A 20,002-nucleotide genomic window follows, 5' to 3' on the forward strand; every position below is an offset into this window, starting at 1 on the left:
GACAGTTGTTGAGGAAGATGTACCAGCGGCTGAGGAAGAGCGGCTTCTGGCTGACACACAGCAGGCAGGTGACCAGAGGATACAGAGCCTGTGGGGAGAGGGGGGGGGGGGGGGGAGAGAGAGAGGGAGAGAGGGAGAGAGACGGGGCCAGGTCAGACAACATCCCGGATGGACAGAGAGAGTCCAAAATACAGAGAAGGAGACAGAGGGAGTCAGAGAGAGACTAGAGGGAGGAAGCGAACTACAGAAGCAAACAGTGACAGGTGGATAATGAGTTTAGCACAGGCCCTGTTAGTTGCTCTTCATCACAGGTCACTAACTGTTCCCACCACCCACGGGGCCGACGGACTACATTCAGATCATGCCTGGAGCGCGTAGACAACCCGTTTGTGGACAGAAGAGCGGGTCGCTCGTGTATCTTTGGGTTGTTTGGGCAAGCTGGGCGTATGGAATGTCTTGCACCTCGTCTATCTGCGTTCATCACACGGTACGCCCTCTCTCCCCTTATCTGTCTCGCTACTCTTTCATCTCTGAGGTCGTCATGGCGGCCGCGGAGCCATTGTCTCCGTCGTGGAGCCGCCAGACTTGAGGCAGCACCCGGATTCCTCCCCCTCCCCAACCCTTTCCGACCGTCACTGCGTGTGTGTTGGTAAATCTAGGTGCGCTTCCTTGTGTCTTTGTGTGTGTGTGTGTGTGTGTGTGTGTGTGTGTGTGTGTGTGTGTGTGTGTGTGTGTGTGTGTGTGTGTGTGTGTGTGTGTGTGTGTGTGTGTGTGTGTGTGTGTGTGTGAGAAAGAGAGTGTGTGCGTGTTTGTATGTGTGTGTGTGTGAGAGTTTGTGTTTGTGTGTATGTGTGTGTGTGAAAGAGTTTGTGTTTGTGTGTATGTGTGTGTGTGAGAGAGTTTGTGTTTGTGTGTGTGTGTGTGTGTATGAGAGAGAGTTTGTAAAAACTAATTTGCCGAAATTGAGTGATTATACAATTTATTATACAATTCAGATAAAACAACGGTGGGCCTCTTCATAACTAATAACTAATTAATATATATTTTTTATTCAATAATGTAATAATTTCTATTTATTTTTTATTTTATTTTTACAAACCTTAACTTTTGGTGCCCCCCCCCCCCCCCCCCCCCAGGTACTTGGTGCCCTACGCGCTCTGCGTACTCCGTGTATAGGGAGCGGCGGGACTGTGGGTCGGTCTGTGATCGTGCGAATGCTTTCCCACCGTACTTAAATCTACATGTTAGCAGTGAGAGGAGGTCTAAGGCCCGCTGCCTAAAGGGGCTGAGGCCCGCTGGGTCCTCTGACATGGCTGGCTGCAGAGCATGCAGAGAATAAAGCCCAGGGCTAGAGGCCGTGCCTGAGGCCCGGAGACACCTGGGGGACCTCTGAGTTCAGCTGGAAAGGCCAAGGTCAAGGGGATGGCTCATAGGGAACATACCGGAGGGGTCAAAGTTCAGAAAATGACATGGCACAGAGGAGTCAACAATAACTTTAGCTTACTTTTCACTTGACTACATTAGATAAGCCTCATCCTTGTCTCTTGTATCTCTAAAACAATAAAGATCTAAATTTAAGAGATATCTCAGCAGATGTATCCCTATACACTGGAGTTCTAGTCCCTCAAAGGTTGAACTGCATCAGTCGGTGCAAACAGAAAAGGTCTTCATGCGAATGAATAACTACAAAAACCAACGTCGAAAATTGAGTCAACCTCCTATTTCTCAGAGAGAAACAAATGTCTTACGCGTCAATTCAATCTTCTTCAAAGGATAAACTGTTGCCATCTTGCAAATGTTAGGCAAACACTCGCTTAATGTTATCCAAGTGTGCGAGACAAACACTCGCCAAATATCATCCTAACGCTCGCCAAACATGAGTCAAAGCCTCGCCGAACAAATGGTAGCCAATAACAGGGCACATATTTGACAGCCTATCAGGGCGTCGACTGCGATCCCGCCGGCTTCCCCCTGATGTTTACAGTGCAGCTAAGATAGGAAGTGATGAGCAATGGAGCTCATGAGATGGACGTCAGCGAGCGGTAAGGAGGGTGATTTACCAGGGAGTGCTTCTTCCTCGATGACAGGTCCAGCGTGGTGTCGTACAGGCTCTCCACAAAGTTGCGCAGACAGGGCACGTTCACCTCGTTCTTCACAGTCTGTCGGAGGAAGACACGTACCCAATTATTTATCGCCAAAACCAGGGGTGTAAATCCCTTCGACCGACAACTGGATTTTATGGGAATAATAGTTCAGAGGAGGATTCATGCATTGGCTTTGTTTCCTCCTCAAAGTGAGAAGCAGACTGAAATGGTTTTGATATAATAATTCCATGTCTACATTCACAATATCCCGTGTGCATGTTTTAACTGGGAGGCACCCCAGCCTCCCGTTACGTGTTGAAGCAGCGAGCAAGCGATGACTAACGGAGCAGACACTCACAGCTGCCACGGGCACCAGGATCTCCACAAACAGGCCCGCCAGCGAGTGCTTGATGTCTTTATCCTTCACTTCGAGAAAGTACTGGGCGCACTCCTGCAGGAAGAGACAGGGAACACCAGTCATTACACAGACTAAACAGGCTCTGGACTGCTTCTGACAGAACAATATGTGCTTACATCGCAGTATACCTCCCGTTATTGAATTCACCCAGAGATAAGTACATTTCCATATTCACTACTGTTATTTCAGATTAAAACTGTGAATGTGTCTTTTTTCAAATAAGCATCTCGATCCAGAGAGGAAACTTGATTCCGGCGAACTGTGAACAGGTTTTCTGAAAGCACAGCAATATTTTGTTCCCAAGGAAAGTCCATTGGAATCACCATCAGGAGGAGAGGCACAATGATGAGGTGATAAGTGACCCCTTCATCTGGGCTAGGGCTTTGACTTTTGCCCAAAAATCCTATTCGAAGTTTGTTTGTTTATTAATATTCGAATATATTCGAATATATTCAAATATTTATTAATAATATTTTGACCATTAAATGCCTTCAGTAAGACCTGGATCGGGCTTTGCGAGGTTTGTTTACCGCGTTGCTATGGTTACCGGTCTTGCGTGTTCCAACGGTTTATTAGGTTTTCTAATAAATCGCTGTCTAATCATTCACTGCCTCTTCCGTGGTCATTACAATATTATGAATAGACTGCGTCGGGTTCTCCGACGTCTCTCCCTCTTGGCCTGCCCATAACAGGTTCCAATATTAAGGGCTGCCTAATTTATTTTTTGATATTCTAATTATATTCGAATAACGAAATTCAGAGTCAAAGCCCTGATCTGGTCTGCTGCCGTGGCTCACCTGCATGAACTGGAAGGAGGCCTCGAAGTCCTCCACCGGGTACATCTTGATGCGGAAGAACTTGACGCCCATGATGAGACTGATGGTGGACTGCAGGATGTAGGGACTCTGCTCCTTTTGACGCAGCTCCTTCAGCTCCGACATGAACCTCTTCCTCACCGCCGGGAACCTGGCAGAGTAGAGTAGAGGAGATTAAAGTAGAGACAGACGTATATATAGACGTATGTACAGTATAGTAGGGTAATGTAGAGTAGAGTAGAGTAAAGGGGTAGTAGATTAGATTAGAGATAAAAGTAGGGAAGAGTAGAATAGAGCAGAGTAGAGGTGTAGTAGATTAGAGTAGAGATAAGAGTAGGGCAGAGTAGAATAGAGCAGGGTAGAGGTGTAGTAGATTTCAGTAGAGATAGGAGTCGGGCAGAGTAGAATAGAGCAGAGTAATGGTGTGGTAGATGAGAATAGAGTAGAGAGGGAGTAGGATAGGGTATAGGTGTGATAGAGTAGAGTAGAGTTGAGTAGAGTAGAGTAGAGTAGAGTAGAGTAGAGTAGAGTAGAGTAGAGTAGAGTAGAGGTAACACGTGAAAGAGGACATGCTGCTTTCTGGCACAAGCACAAGATAGTGTGAAAGTGCCGGCTAACGGCCCAGATCAACGTCTGTGATTATTTCAATGCTTCTTTGTGTTATGTGTTATGCTAATATAACTTGTTTTTAATCACTTATTGATTGTTATGTAAAATTCACTCAGAGGGACAAAAGAGTGCTTCACATAACCACACGAGTGTTGAGTCACTTAGAGTGACTCAACACTCAGTGGTTATGTGAAGCACTCTTTTTTCTCTGCGCCTAATTCAGTAATGTTTTCTAAATTCATCAGAAAACAAACCAAACTAGAAATGAACTTCCTCTGTTGACACACTGTGCAGTTGTGTAGTTGTATGATGAGACTGCGTATGTGTGTGTATGTGTGTGTGTGTGTGTGTGTATTCTTTTGACCCTTGGGTGTGTTCATGCCCACCCCTCAGATAGGATTTCAGAACTATGTTTAGAATGGCATGTGGAATGGTGATGCAGAGAGTGTATGTTTGTGTGAGTTTGTGAGTTTGTGTGGTTGCGTGGTTATGTTTGTGTGCGTGTATGTGTTTGCTTGTTTGCCAGCATTTGTGCAAGCGCCCTTCCTACTGTGCATGTGTGTGTGTGTGTGTGTGCATGCTGTGTCTGTGTGTTTGCACATTGGACGATGGTTGACATAGCAGCCCAGTAGGTGGGACGGCCATCCACTCTGTTTGTTTAAATAAGACACAGAAAATACTGCCTTCTCAAGGCCAGAGCCCAAGACACACAGATAACACCAAGAGAAGCTCAAATATGACTAAGTGTTGGGCGTGTGTGTGTGTGCGTTCAGTTCAATCCATCACTGTTGGACCATCGCTGCGGCATGTATACCGTCATGGGAGAGAACGGTTAACCCTTAGCCCCCAGAAACCAGTAGAAGGACAAACAGGTCTTCCTCAAGGCCGTGACAAAAGAAGGCATTTTGTCACGCAAAACATCCATTGTATGTAGCATTGAAATAATGCATATAGGACACCTTCACGCAAGCACGAACACACGCACACACACACACACTAGCCCACAGAAGCACAGGATGGGGGCAGGGTAGTCTAATGATTAGGCAGACGAAAAGTTCCGGGTTCAATTCCCCTATGTCTATGCCAGAGCAACAATCCCCCCCCCCTTCTGATGAGTAATGCTAATGACCATTGATGCTGCGTTGGATAGAGAGTCTCATTCACTGGACAGTAAGTAGAAGCGTACCTGGACTGTGCCACCACACCCACTACCTCAGCGTAGAGGTCGGCCACTATGTGCATGTTTGCTGTGTTGGGCCCCAGGTACCTGCAGGGAAAACAAACAGACAGATAAATGACGCATGGACAGAGCCGAACGATACATGTTAACGGCACTAAGGATCAATTACAATTACAATCAGGGCATTTAGCAGATGCTTTTATCCAAAGCGACTTACATCGACCATAAGATGAGACCATAAGATCAGGCTGCAACCAAAACCACAAAAGCAGATAAAAAAAACAAAAGGTTCCTACCCTTCCTTATACTTGAAGTGTTTGAAGGCCAAATTGATGACTTCCTGGATCAGTCCATCTAGAAGAGGGTGGAGGGGGATCTGCATCGAAACGAGAGACGGCAGAGCATGATTACGTTCCGGTTTGAATAAGCAGAGATGCGCCGTCTATGAATAAAACATATACATGTGAGACTTGATATAAACCGACGATGACGTTACACTGGAAAGCTAAACTGGTGGGAAGGACAAACCACTGAGGTGCTGGGATTCACCTGTTTTAAGACTTCGATGAGAACCAGGGAGAAGATGAAGTCTATGGCCAGGTCTCGTCGCTCCAAGAGGTAGTCCTTCTGCTGCTCATCACTGCACACACACACGCACACGCACACACGCACACGCACATACAACCACACGCACACGCACACACACACACACACGGTCAGACAGATAGATAGACAGACAGACGGGCAGACAGACGGATGGACAGACAGGCCGAGCGATAGACGGACAGGGTGGTACGGACAGACAGACAGACGAATGGACAGACAGGCAGAGCAATAGACAGACAGATGGCAGAGCAGGCAGACCGACAGACAGAGAGACAGACGGACGGAAGAAAGCGTTGACAAACGGACCACTTAAAACAAGTGTTTAAAATAGCTCCCGGACATGAGATGCTGCTTGTCTACGGTAGTGGTAGTGCTATGTTGAGACCGGGCTGTGACCTCTGACCTCTTGGACTTGGTGTTGGCCCGTGGCCGGTACTCGTGCGACTCGTCCTCCAGCCCGTTCTGCCTCTTGTACCAGTCGAACAGAGTCCGCAGGATGGACGGCAGGCAGTACTCAGCCAGGGAACACATGGTGCTGATCAACTAGAGAGAGAGAGGGGGGGAGGGAGAGAGAGGGAGAGAGAGAGAGAGAGGGGGAGAGAGAGAGAGAGAGAGGGGAAGAGGGGGGGAGAGAGAGAGAGGGGGAGAGAGAGGGGGAGAGAGAGAGAGAGAGAGAGGGGGGGAGGGGGAGAGAGGGGGAGAGAGAGAGGGAGGGAGAGAGAGAGAGAGAGAGAGAGAGAGAACACACACACAGAGAGAGAGAGAGAGAGAGAGAGAGAGAGAGAGAGAGAGAGAGAGAGAGAGAGAACACACACACACACAGAGAGAGAGAGAGAGAGAGAGAGAGAGAGAGAGAGAGAGAGAGAGAGAGAGAGAGAGAGAGAGAGAGAGAGAGAGAGAGAGAGAGAGAGAGAGAGAGAGAGAGAGAGAGAGAGAGAGAGAGAGAGAGAGAGAGAGAGAGAGAGAGAGAGAGAGAGAGAGAGAGAGAGAGAGAGAGAGAACACACACACACAGAGAGAGAGAGAGAGAGAGAGAGAGAGAGAGAGAGAGAGAGAGAGAGAGAGAGAGAGAGAGAGAGAGAGAGAGAGAGAGAGAGAGAGAGAGAGAGAGAGAGAGAGAGAGAGAGAGAGAGAGAGAGAGAGAGAGAGAGAGAGAGAGAGAGAGAGAGAGAGAGAGAGAGAACAGAGAGAGAGAGAGAGAGAAAAAATATTCACAAGAGAGTCGGATCAATGCCTTTACTTTCTTTATCTTTGCTAGCTTGGCAGAAAGAGTGAGGAGAGTCTTTCAGGTGAAGTCTGGGGGATTGTGTGATGACACGCTAGAGCAGGAAACGATGGATGGCTTCGCCTTTGCTGCATGATCACGATAAGTTGATCTTTATTATTTAACAGCTTCTGGGATGTTAACGCTGGGGTAGGCAATATATTTGAGAAGTTATGTTTGTTGATTCTCTATTAACATCTAGACGGCAATCAATAATTCTAATGCTCTGACAAAAAAAACGGATCTTTGGCTGTCGCAGGCCGGTAATCAGCTAGTCAAATAATTTATTCTGCCTGATTGAAATTATTAGAAGGCTCCCCACCTACCCAGTTAACCTGTCTGTCTCCCTACCTTCCCAGTTTACCTGTCTGTCTCCCTACCTACCCAGTTAACCTGTCTGTCTCCCTACCTACCAAGTTTACCTGTCTGCATCCCTACCTTCTCAGTTAACCTGTCTGTCTCCCTACCTACCCAGTTAACCTGTCTGTCTCCCTACCTACCCAGTTTACCTGTCTGTCTCCCTACCTACCCAGTTAACCTGTCTGTCTCCCTACCTTCCCAGTTTACCTGTCTGTCTCCCTACCTTCCCAGTTTACCTGTCTGTCTCCCTATCTTCCCAGTTTACCTGTCTGCATCCTTACCTTCTCAGTTAACCTGTCGGTCTCCCTACCTACCCAGTTAACCTGTCTGTCTCCCTACCTACCCAGTTTACCTGTCTGTCTCCCTACCTACCTACCTGGCTACCTGTCTGTCTCTCTACCTGCAGGCACTCTACCCCTGCACTCATTGTTATGCGTGGCCGCAATCTTCCACAAGGCTAGGCCTGGGCCTGCTCTAGGCCTGGGCCTGGTCTAGGCAGACCATCTAGCGAGCTAGTCTGTGTTTTGGGGGCGTGGCTTCGGATGAGGCCTGAAGGGAGGGCTGTGTTTTCTTCAGTTGGGTACCTTTAGAATCTGGCTGCTCTAGCTTTAAGTAGAATACAATATTCATAGCAGCATTCAATATTAAAACTACCTAGATGATAAGAATCGTTCTGGTGTTATATAGAAGATTTATCATGGTAATCATGTTTGAAACCATATTAATTGCAATACATAACTGCTACATTTTGAAATGTATGATTGATGGCCTCTGTTAACTGCTTTCATGAACGGTTAAAAAGGTAATAACTCCTCTTAAGTGTCCTCCGGTATAAACTCTGAGCATTTCTTTAGAAAAGGAACATGAACAGGAAGATAACGTCGAGTTAGCCCACCTGATCAAACTGTGGGTCCTCTCCCCTCTGTAGTGATCTGTTTAGATGCTTCTCCTGGAACGCGAGGAAGGGGAAGAGGGGAAAACATTGATTATCTTTTAACAGAGACACCAAATACTCGTCTTTTGTCCGATCCTCAGTGGCAGAGAATGTACTTAACACAACCCAAATGCACAATCAGCGCAAGATCGTCGTTATTTGATGTTGCAGTATAAATAAAAGATAGAATTTCACTGACACACACACACACACACAACACCCACACACACACACACACACACACACACACACACACACACACACACACACACACACAACACACACACCCCCAAACACACACACACACACACACACACACACACACACACACACACACACACACACACACACACACACACACACACACACACACACACACACACACACACACACCCCCACGGAGCACCCACCAGCGGCTCGGCCATGATGATGCGTATCTTGCGCTCGGAGAAGGCGGTGAAGTTGGCGAACAGGCTCTTGAGGACGAACTCGCCCGGCTTGCTCTCGGGGTCCACGTTGACGGGCACCATGACGACGGAGCCCTTCCTCACCCCTAGGGTGCCGTTGACAGGAGGGAGTGGGGGCTTCAGTCCCACAGGAGAGGCTGGGGGGGGGAGGGGGACGACACAACACAGCACCAATGAGTCGTTATGTTAGCAGAACCGAACGGCGGCCATTGCTCTGCGAAGCTCCGGAGGAAGCGACGAAGACGGAGTTCCTGTGCCTCCGGCTCGGAGCGGTTGGAGTTAAAAGGTCAGGCGTTATACTGAGAGGTCTCGTTTACATCGCATCGATCGAGGGCAGTTAGCTGATTATTTCGTCCAAAGCGACTTACAACGGTTCAAACACACTCCACCGACGGCTGAGTCAACCATGCAGCTGGTCAGGAGCAGTGAGGGTCAGGTGTCTGGCTCAGGGACACCTCAACACTCAGCTAGGAGGGGCGATGGATCAAACTAGCAACATTCCCGTTCTTCTGCTCTACCCCCCAGTCTACCTCGTGAGATAAGACGACCCGTTAGACACTTTTACTGCATTAAAAAGATATTAAGGATTGGATATAAAATTGTTCTGGCCAAATACTACAGCGTCCATTTAATTCCTGTCCTCAATGTGCCAAATATGTGTACGCAAATTAATGCTTTTGACTTTTTCTCTTCCGAAAATACACTAGAGTCACGATTTGAGCCCTGCTGCATTCACACTCCACCTGGCTCCATTAAAACAATATTTTAATGTTGTAATGCTTTAAATTAAGATTCTAATTCTTGTTTGCGTCGGGCTACAAATATTTGAGAAATGCACACTCTCAATGCTTTGGGCTTCAGACATTACATTCTAATTAGAATCCTGTTCATTTGAACTGAAACTAACCTGGTAAGTTAAAGTTGAGTTATTGGTTATTAAGGTGCAACAACAAGGTCAGTCAGGTGCAAAAACAAAGTCATTCCTGGTTACGTTTTCACGACATCACCAAACCTCATATCGCCTCACGCTCTGAAATCGAGGCGGCTGACATCATTGGAGCACACGAACAACACACATCGCCGAACGAAAAAAAGAAAAACCATTTCAATGAATGGTGGCCTTCTCTTAAGTTCTAGAGAACCGCAGCCAGGGAGGCTTGCGGTCTAAGGTTACAGCGCCAAAGGGCTTTTCAGGCCCACATTTAAATGAGCGCCTTCGGCCGCCACCAGATCCTAAGCCTGCCTACAGGACAGACAATGAGTGGAGGAAGGAACCTTGAGAAGCGACACACAAAACAGGCCAAGGCACTAAGCAGGCAGGTAGCACAGGTGAACATTATGAACAGTGCAGAGACGTTGACACCTCGGGTGCTGTTGGATCGCCTTACAATCCTTCACACTTTATGCGGTGACCACACAGTGCACCTGAGTGATCCTAGCTCTGGTCGTGGGGAAATGCGCAGAGTGTACACCTATCTGGTCATCGGCAGTGGCACACACACCTTGTTAACAAAGACATGAATTAAGATCTCTCTCTCTCTCTCTCTCTCTCTCTCTCTCTCTCTCTCTCTCTCTCTCTCTCTCTCTCTCTCTCTCTCTCTCTCTCTCTCTCTCTCTCTCTCTCTCTCTCTCTCTCTCTCTCTCTCTCTCTCTCTCTCTCACCCTCTCTCCCTCTCTCCCTCTCTCCCTCTCTCCCTCTCTCCCTCTCTCTCTCTCCCTCTCTCTCTCCCTCTCTCTCTCCCTCTCTCTCCCTCTCCTCAGACCCTGCAGAGTGAGAAGTGGATTTTCCCGCAGATGACATCATCAGCCAGCGGGGCAGACAGGAAGACCGATAGCAGCGATGAAGAGAGAGAGAGAGGGAGAGCGAGAGAGGGAGCGAGAGAGGGAGCGAGAGTGAGACTTTCCCAGGAAGCCGGACGAGGGGGGGAGAGAGAGAGAGAGAGAGTGAGTGAGGGAGAGAGATTAAGCGATCGCCCCTCTGGCACTGCTCACCCGGAGAAATACCCTGACGCAGGACGCAGCGGGTTATAAATAGGCGGGTGGAGGTGGTGCCCGGGGCTACACCCTCAGTGACCACACCGTGTGAAACCCAAGCCCCGGCGATCACCGAGAAAACACATGTGTGGCGCAACGCGGCCCGGACCCACTGAACCACATCTGCTCGCTCCTTTCACACCAAAACCTCTTCTGCCCAAAACCTCGTACTCGACACGTTTTCAGCACATTAACTGCCGCTTTCATTTCGTTTCAGATGACAAAAAAATGACAGTTCCCTGACACGCAAAGACAATTCACAATGCTGTCCCAAAAAAAACATCGACGCTAACACAAATATGCCTGTTTACAGAAGGGAATATTCCACTATTCTCCACCCACTCAAGCCTATGAAGAATCTTCCATGTCTACGTCAGTATGGGAACAGGAAGTGAACGTCTGCGGGTTAAATCCCTCATCTCACGATCATGTGTTCCTTCCTGTGTGAGTAGACAGCGGACCCAACACAGAAGCAAACAGCAGTGCTCCCCCAGTACTCCCAGTGCCAGGTGGGGTTAACTCCGCAGGGGCAACCTTTGACCCCGAGACTTTCACTAGAGAGGTGAGACATGTAAACAGTAGACGGCTTGACAAGAGCCCAACTGTCCTCGTGTCCAAACTATGAGCCAAACCAACTACACACACCACTTCTGGCAGATCCTGAGCCTACCACACACACACACGCACACGCACACACACTCATGCACACACAGACCCACACACATACACACACACACATGCTAATGCAGCCACAAACGCTCATGCACACACAAACCCACACACACACACACAAACGGACACATATGCTCATCGCACATACACCCTCACACACAAACACAGACACGCGCTCATGCACACACACACACACACACACACACACACACACACACACACACACACACACACACACACACACACACACACACACACACACACACACACACACACACACACACACACACACGCTTACCAAGGCCTTTGATGAAACTGATGACGCTCGCCCTGCTCCATCTCGCTGGCACCTCCATGGTGCAGACAGACAGGCACTCAGACAGACAGACAGACGGACAGTACAGAGCTGCTTGGCGTACGGGTGGCCCCCCACCGCAGGAGCGCCCCGAGCCCCCACGAGGGTCAACAGGAGGAGGTGAGCGGTACAAGTTTAGCCTCCATGGGGAGGGGAAGCGGAGGTCTTGTCTACCGGCGCTTGGCTGCTCAGGAAGTCACCGAAAAAAAAATCGGAACACACTGACCGCGTGGCTGTCAGGACGATGCCCGCGCTTATGAATGAACTGCACAGAGCACCCCGCTGGAAAGCCGAATAAACGCGAGGGGGGAGTTCAACCGAAACTCAGATTCTGGATCTCCATCTTAAAACGAGTGGTACGTCGCCATGAGTGAAGACATGCGTGGGGAATTCAACTCCAGCAGGATATGAGGACACTGCAAGTCTGCTCCAGTGGACGGACATGGCAGTCTCTCTGAGGCGTCCCGGAAGAACAACAAGAAAGCGGGACGGACAGGAGAGACAGAGAGAGAGCGACAGAAAGAGCGGGAGAGAGAGAATGAGAGCGAAAGAGAAAGAGAAAAGCCGGCATTCTGTGTTGACGTCACCCTCCCCGAAAGCAGGCAAAAAAGGTCCGAAACCCCGTGCTGGACGCCATTGCTAGAGCAGCTCCATTAGCCTACGAGAGGAGCGGCATTCCGACGGCCCGGTCGCACACTTCCACACGGGGAAGTCTGGAGTTTCCTCGAGTCATCCTGTCAGTCGTCTGGTGTCTGGCGGGCCGGTGTCGAGAGTTAAGAGTCATTCAAAGTACGGTTCCTTCAGGAGGGGTTTCGACCACAGCGGCGGTGGAATTTCAACACAGCCCCGAGAGAGGGGGTTGAGGAGGGGTGTGTGTGGGGACAGGGGGGAGGGGGTGGGGAAGGGAAGGGGGTGAGGGTGGGGGGTGTACTATATATAGAGTGACGGCAGTCACTCTCTCACATACCCACCGCTCCCACTGACCGGTGTCCATACTTACACACATAACACACACACACGCACACAGTCGCACACAGTCGCACACACGCACGCACGCACGCACGCACACGCACACACACACACACGCACACGCACACGCACACACACACACACACACACACACACACTGGTACAACGAATTATGCATATGCAAAAGGTTTGAACAAATCAAGTCACACACATTTCAGGTACTCGTAAGTGTGTTTGTGTGTGTGTCAGCGCAAGCGCATTTGCACGTTTGTGTGTTTAAGAGAATTTCCAACTAAATAGTGATGTCAATGCAGCACTTAATTAGCCTGATGCCCAATAACCCATAGCATGACTCAGTGTTTAGAATGCTGAATCGACATGTCAGACAACAATAACAATAAATCTAACCTGGAACATAAACACACAAACAGAAACATAAAACACACTGACACCACTAAATCAATGAAGTCCTGAGCAGAAGGAGGAGAAAACGCAGAAAAGCAAAAAACGCTGCAAAGAGAGAATTAGTTAATGAACAGTTCAGAAAAATGAACTGAAGAAAGAACAGAAGAAAGAACAAATGAGTGAGAGAAAGAACCAAAGAGAGAGAAATTAGAGAAAGAAGGAATGAGAGAAAGAAAGAACAGAAGAAACAACAAAAGTGTGAACGAATGAAAGAAAGGAATAAGAGAAGAAAGAACGAATGAGGGAAAGAAAAAACGTAAGCGAGAACAGAAGAACAAATGAGTGAGAGAAAGAACAAAAAATAACAAATTAGAGAAAGATGACAGAGAAAGGAAACAGAAGGAAGAACAAATGAAAGAATGAAGAGAAGTACGAACGAGAGAAAGAAATATGTAGGAAAGACCAAAAAAAAGAGAAGAAGAAAACAAAGAAAGAAGGACAGAACCAGAAGGACATAAGGCAGGGCAGTGGCCTCCAGAAGAGAGCGACGCAGCCAGAGACTAAGAAGAGATACGACAGAGGAGAAGAACCAGGTGACGAGACAAAGACATCACCTGGACACAGAGTAAACAAACTCTCACCCAACACAGACAAAGTCACCCAGTTATCAGCGGATTACCGACACAGCGCAGGCCTACCGTCCTCCTAATGAAGTCACTGCGCTCCAACAGCCCTATAAGGACAGTGAAGAGGCCGGTGCCATTACTTTACTGTGTTTACCATTCCTTTCGGCGACCCTGCAGCCCAGACAGAAATCAGTGTGTTGTTTGACCTACTGCGTGTTGTCAGGACATTCCGACGGACGGAAAGCACCTGATGGGGGTTGACGCATCAGGGCTGCATTCTGGGAACGCCGTGGAAACCTAGCCAAGCTACAGTCTCACTGCCTAGAGGTTAGGGTTTATGTTATGGCTGGGAGCCTGGAGTGAGGCGATGTCAACAAACCGTCCCCTAACTTACAGCTGTATTTTCTTTGACGTAGTGCATTACTAGATAGAGAAATAATGAAAAGATAAAATTGTCTTTTTTTGCGAATAAATACAGGCTTGAACTCATAGCCGACATATAGGGTTGGTAGAACAGAGTGCATCATGGGATTTGTTGTCGGCGATACTCTATATTAAGGGTACTCAAAAGAGTTGTCGTACTGTCAGATCCTAAATCAACGTAATTATACCACAACCTGGGCTAATGAAAACTTTGTTTAGCCAAGTCTCTCATGAGAAAGTTTCAAACACAACAATGACCCCCCCCCCCCCCCCATAATGACAAATCACTGACTACCATCTTAATGACGGTAAACCATTAGGACTAAACGTAATGACCAACATTCAACTGCTCCATTGCTTCCATAATGGAAGGCTTTACAGTGTGATGTTTCAGTGTTGTGTTGCAATGTAAAAGCCCTATTGGAGATCTGCAGTTTATTATTATTGCACCATTGATATTCTGTGAAGCCCGGACACCTTAGTACGCACAGTAGTCTCTCTGCCTCTCGCTCTCTCTCTCTCCTGCTCCTCCAAGCCAAAGCTGTCAATGTGACCTCGGTTCTCGGTCTTTTCATCAAAGATGGCGTTGTGAGCATCCCGTCTTTCTGACAGTCACCCTGTAGTCCCACTTCCTGTTTCCAATGTTGACAGCTGCCTTCCACAGTACACACACGCACACGCACACACACACACACACACACACACACACACACACACACACACACACACACACACACACAAACACACACCTTTCTAGCTCCTTACTGACTATGGACCAAATGCAGCCTAATCTCTCACTGTATGCTAACACAGGATGGATAGAGAACAAGCCAACACTATACATAACACTAAGTGCACAGCTCTTCTTTATGACACACTATCGATTTGCCTAATGTAGAAAGTAATAAACGGCAGCACGTGCCTTTACTTTAAATCAAGTTTAGTGCTGATGCGATTAGCAAACTTACTGTACCAAAAATGTTAAATTATTTTATTTGATAATTGGTTAACCGTTTGAGACACGCTTGAGTAAAAATATGAAATATTCAAGCTTGCAATGTCAAGACAAGGCGAGAAAGGCAACAACTCAAGCTCTAACCCCCACCACGTCCAGGCGTTTCGCCTGCGGAGGGCAGTGTATGCAGAGCCCATGTTTTCCTCTACATAATGGTTATTCAAACAGTGATAATTCGAAAGAACAACCCTTTCATATATTGCTGAGTAATGGACTTAAATGAACACACAAAAGTGTCAGAGAGGCCGGTCCCCTGAGTAATGCATAATTAATCTGGAAAACTGCTGACAGCCTGCCTTGATGCTCCTCTCCTCAATTCATCTCAAAGTCACTCGCTCTCCCTTATTATCTCTCTCTCTCTTCCTCTCTCTCTGTCTGACCTCTCTCTCTCTCTCTCTCTCTCTCTCTCTCTCTCTCCCTGATGCTCTCTCTGTTATTGCATAACATCCCCTTCAATAACACAGCAGGAAAAAGCAAACGTCTCATTATTCCTTTCATTGTAAAACCAACGGAGGGACACACACACACACACACACACACACACACACACACACACACACACACACACACACACACATCGTCAGCGGTTCCCCATCCCGACGCGACGCGGCGAGTGTTCCCTCTACTGTACGGACTGAAGCCCGGCGGAGCCGCACGGGGTCTGCGCGCCGAAGACACTCTGTTCCCGGACGCGGTGCCGGCGGCTGCGGCGGTACTCACTGGCGCCTAAAGACTTGAGCAGGGATTTGATGCTGATGTCAAAGAAGCCCGAGTCCGGCTGGCTGGTCGCCATGGTTGCGGAGGCAGTGTCGCCACGGTGACTGACAGCCGGTCCGAGTGAAGGACGTCGGGAGAGAGAGAGAGAGGGAGAGAGAGAGAGAGAGAGAGAGAGAGAGGGAGAGAGGTGGAGAGTAGCAGAGTGTGTCGGCGATGCGGATGTTGCGTCTCTTCCTCCTCGCGGTGGAGAGCTGGTCCGTGTGTTTGTCGGACGGCGGGAGGACAGCGTATGGATCGGAGAAAGTGAGAGAGAGAGAGAGAGAGAGAGAGAGAGAGAGGAGTGCGGCTGTGTGTGTGTGTACGTGTGTGCGCGTGTGTACCTGCGTGCGTGTCTGTGTCCGTGCGATGCGATTGTGCTTCTGTATGCACGTGTATGCGTGTGGTCGGCGCTCAGCCTCGAGCCTACACACACACACACACACCCACCCTTCTCTTCATCATGCTCTCTGGTCAACGATACACAGATGTTGGTGGAAAACAACAGCCAATCAGCTTAGAGGAACGAGGAGGCAAGAGAGAGAGAGAGACCACACATGCAAGGGAGAGAGAGAGAGAGAGAGAGAGAGAGAGAGAGAGAGAGAGAGAGAGAGAGAGAGAGAGAGAGAGAGAGAGAGAGAGAGAGAGAGAGAGAGAGAGAGAGAGAAGGATGGAGAGAGAGAGAGCGAGAGACCACACATGCAAGAGAGAGAGAGAGACAGAGGAAGAAAGACAGACAGACAGACAGACAGACAGACAGACAGACAGACAGACAGACAGACAGACAGACAGACAGACAGACAGAGAGAGAGAGAGAGAGAGAGAGAGAGAGAGACAGAGAGAGAGAGAGAGAGATGCACAGGAGTGGACAGCAGACCACCGCAGGAGAAGAGAGGAATGCAAAGATGGAACAATCGATTGAAGGACAGTACAGGGAAATGGAGAGAGGAAAAGGGAGCAGAGGAAGGGATGTTGAGAACCAGGCAGGAGAGAGAGCAATAACAGACGGTAAGAGGAACAGAGGAGATGGACAGAGTCAACTTTAGTGGTGGGACGGTGATGATTCTGAATCGACCGATACAGATCCAGCACCCCTAGGACTCTGGGACGGGCTGAAATAGGTTATTGATTTTAGAAACTATCCCAAATAGTAATAATATAATAATATTGCAATGTATTGCAATGGTAAAAAAAATATCTCATTGCAAATCTCTTGCTACAGCTACAATTAGTGCTCAGGGATTGTGTTGTGAGCTCCAAGCCGTCCAAAACAGGACCAGCTGCTCTGAACCGGTGAGAACAAAAACAAAAACACAGAGCGAGAGGAGGAGCCGAGCTAGAAGGTGACTGCAGCGATCAAGTGAAGGTCCAACGAGGACGGCGAGATGGCGGCCGCAGGGATGATGATGGTGATGGTGATGAAGATGAGGATGGTGAAGAAGATGAGGGTGACGAAGATGACGGTGATGAAGATGAAGATGATGATGAAGACGACGGTGATGTGGTGATGAAGATGGGGATGATGAAAATTATTATGATGATCATGGTGGTGATGAAGATGATGGTTATGAAGATGATGGGATAATGGAGAATGTGATGATGATGACGAGGGATATGTAGGTGATGGTGAGGAAGATTATGGAGATGATGACTATGATGAATATGACGATGATGAGGTGCAGGGCAAGGACAAAGAGAGAGGCAGGAAAGGGCTAATCACTCAAAATGTCACTCCCCGGGGAGAGCAGGGGAAATGTAGGGGAGGAGCGGGAGAAATAAGGAAGAGAGGGAGGGAGGAAAGGTAGGGGAGGGAGGGAGGAGAGGGAGGGAGGAGAGGGAAGGAGGGAGGAGAGGGAAGGAGGGAGGAGAGGGAGGGAGGAAAGGGAGGGGAGGGAGGGAGGAGAGGGAGGGAGGAAAGGGAAGGAGGGAGGAGAGGGAAGGAGGGAGGAGAGAGAGGAGAGGAGAGGGAAGAGAGGAGAGGAGAGGGAAGAGAGGGAAGGAGGGAGGAGAGGGAGGGAAGGGAGGAGAGGGAAGGAGGGAGGAGAGGGAGGAGAGGGAGGAGAGGGAAGGAGGGAGGAGAGGGAGGGAAGGGAGGAGAGGGAAGGAGGGAGGAGAGGGAGGAGAGGGAGGAGAGGGAGGAGAGGGAGGAGAGGGAGGAGAGGGAAGGAGGGAGGAGAGGGAGGAGAGGGAGGAAAGGGAGGAGAGGGAAGGAGGGAGGAGAGGGAGGAGAGGGAAGGAGGGAGGAGAGGGAGGAGAGGGAGGAGAGGGAGGAGAGGGAGGAGAGAGAGCAGAGGGAGACGTGGGAATGGAACCAAGAGGGGGGGGGGGGGGGGGTTCCATGCCCGGCACAGTTTGAATGGCGGCCCAGACCACTGGGGAGCAATGCAGCGGGCTGTGGCCTGGTTCACATTACCAAGCCAATTACAATCTAACCTCAAAGGAGCAGCAGGGAGAGGGAGAAAGAACACTGCAGACCTATTCCTGGTTCTGTCTATGGTATTAGACGATCTCCCCCCCCCCCCCCGCCCTCTTCTCCTACTGTTTAAAACAACGGTTTTGAGCTGCAAGAGTTAGACTAAAACAGTCCAACAAAAAACGAAATACATATTTTGCATGATCTCTTTAAGGCTTTATGAAGAAATGACCTCAAGTGAAACACGCATTTCGAAAACACATGTTTTGAAGCTATCCACAAGGCCCGCGAAGGCTGAAGCTCAGACAGCTGAGATCAAAATCGGCGAAACTTCCGGGAGGAAAATATCACACATTCATCCCACACACCCAGCAGCACATTCACCCAGGCATGTGCTTGACCGAACCCTCACACACAAACCCGATGACCAGCAGCCAACACGCGGGGAAAGGGCCGGCGCACATTCGCTTTAGTCAGAAATGCATCGGAAACAGGATGGAGGGCTCTTCAGTGAGAATAACTGAGGTAACATGGGAGTCTGCAGACACACACACACACACACACACACACACACACACACACACACAAACACACACACGCACACACACTCGCACACACACACACACACACACACACACACACACACACACACACACACACACACACACACACGCACGCACACACACACACACACACGCACACACACACACACACACACTCACTCACGCATACACAAATTCACAATCGCACACACACGCACAGGCACGCACACACGTACGCAGGCATGCAAGCATACACACACACAGAGACACACACACACATACACACACACACACGCACACACACACGCCCACACACATGCCCACACACACACACGAACGCGTTAACGCCCACACACGCATATCAAACGCCAACACATACACACACACAAGCCCAATGCCGTTGATAGGGTAGCTTTGTGAGGAACTCCCAGAATTCCTCCCATTCTGAATGGGGGCCTGGGCACCAACAGCTGTTGGAATGGGATCCGAGCACACACATGCACACGCACACGCACACGCACACACACGCACACACACACACACACACACACACACACACAGACACACACACACACACACACGCACACACACACACACACACACACACACACACAGCTGTAACGTACAACTAAGGAGATGACGTCCTTTCCCGACGGTTGACAACACTTGTGGCGCTCTTACCGGGATACGGTCACACACACGCACTCACCCCGACGCACAGACACACACACACACTCACGCACACTTAATGGTGGCATGGCTGCTAATCCAACATTCTGGGTTCCCTCTGATGGCGTGCCAAGAGCATAACTCAATCACAGAGGCACCCGGTGAGCATGAATCATGGGAATACAATGAGGCAGACGCAGCACACACACACACACACACACACACACACACACACACACACACACACACACACACACACACACACTGCCTCCTTAGTTCACATATGCAATACTCCCTAATTACCTCATCTATTGTCTCCGTGATACAACCCCACAGACACATACACCCATCAATTCACACACAAATACACATCAATTGTCACCGAAATAC

The 20,002-nt window shown here is 49.1% G+C and overlaps 1 protein-coding gene across 7 annotated transcripts in view; it reads right to left on the reverse strand.

Annotated features, from left to right (window-relative positions):
• fryb (furry homolog b (Drosophila)) overlaps positions 1–20,002 on the reverse strand; it is a 79,472-nt gene that overhangs the window by 47,742 nt on the left and 11,728 nt on the right. For 6 of the 7 annotated variants that reach the window (XM_030361382.1, XM_030361381.1, XM_030361386.1 and 3 more), the window contains exons 2-11: positions 8,680–8,873; positions 8,231–8,284; positions 6,116–6,255; positions 5,656–5,746; positions 5,403–5,482; positions 5,113–5,193; positions 3,300–3,468; positions 2,443–2,535; positions 2,061–2,159; positions 1–88 (exon numbers count right to left, since the gene is read on the reverse strand). The exon at positions 1–88 is cut by the window's left edge and continues 14 nt beyond it. In XM_030361382.1, the coding sequence (XP_030217242.1) occupies positions 1–88; positions 2,061–2,159; positions 2,443–2,535; positions 3,300–3,468; positions 5,113–5,193; positions 5,403–5,482; positions 5,656–5,746; positions 6,116–6,255; positions 8,231–8,284; positions 8,680–8,873 (1,089 nt within the window). Of the gene's footprint in view, positions 89–2,060; positions 2,160–2,442; positions 2,536–3,299; positions 3,469–5,112; positions 5,194–5,402; positions 5,483–5,655; positions 5,747–6,115; positions 6,256–8,230; positions 8,285–8,679; positions 8,874–11,740; positions 12,415–20,002 lie in introns of those variants that run through there. The other variant, XM_030361387.1, reaches the window with a different exon arrangement.

Source organism: Gadus morhua, chromosome 7 (assembly GCF_902167405.1).
Source record: "Gadus morhua chromosome 7, gadMor3.0, whole genome shotgun sequence".
Taxonomy (NCBI): Eukaryota; Metazoa; Chordata; class Actinopteri; order Gadiformes; family Gadidae; genus Gadus; species Gadus morhua.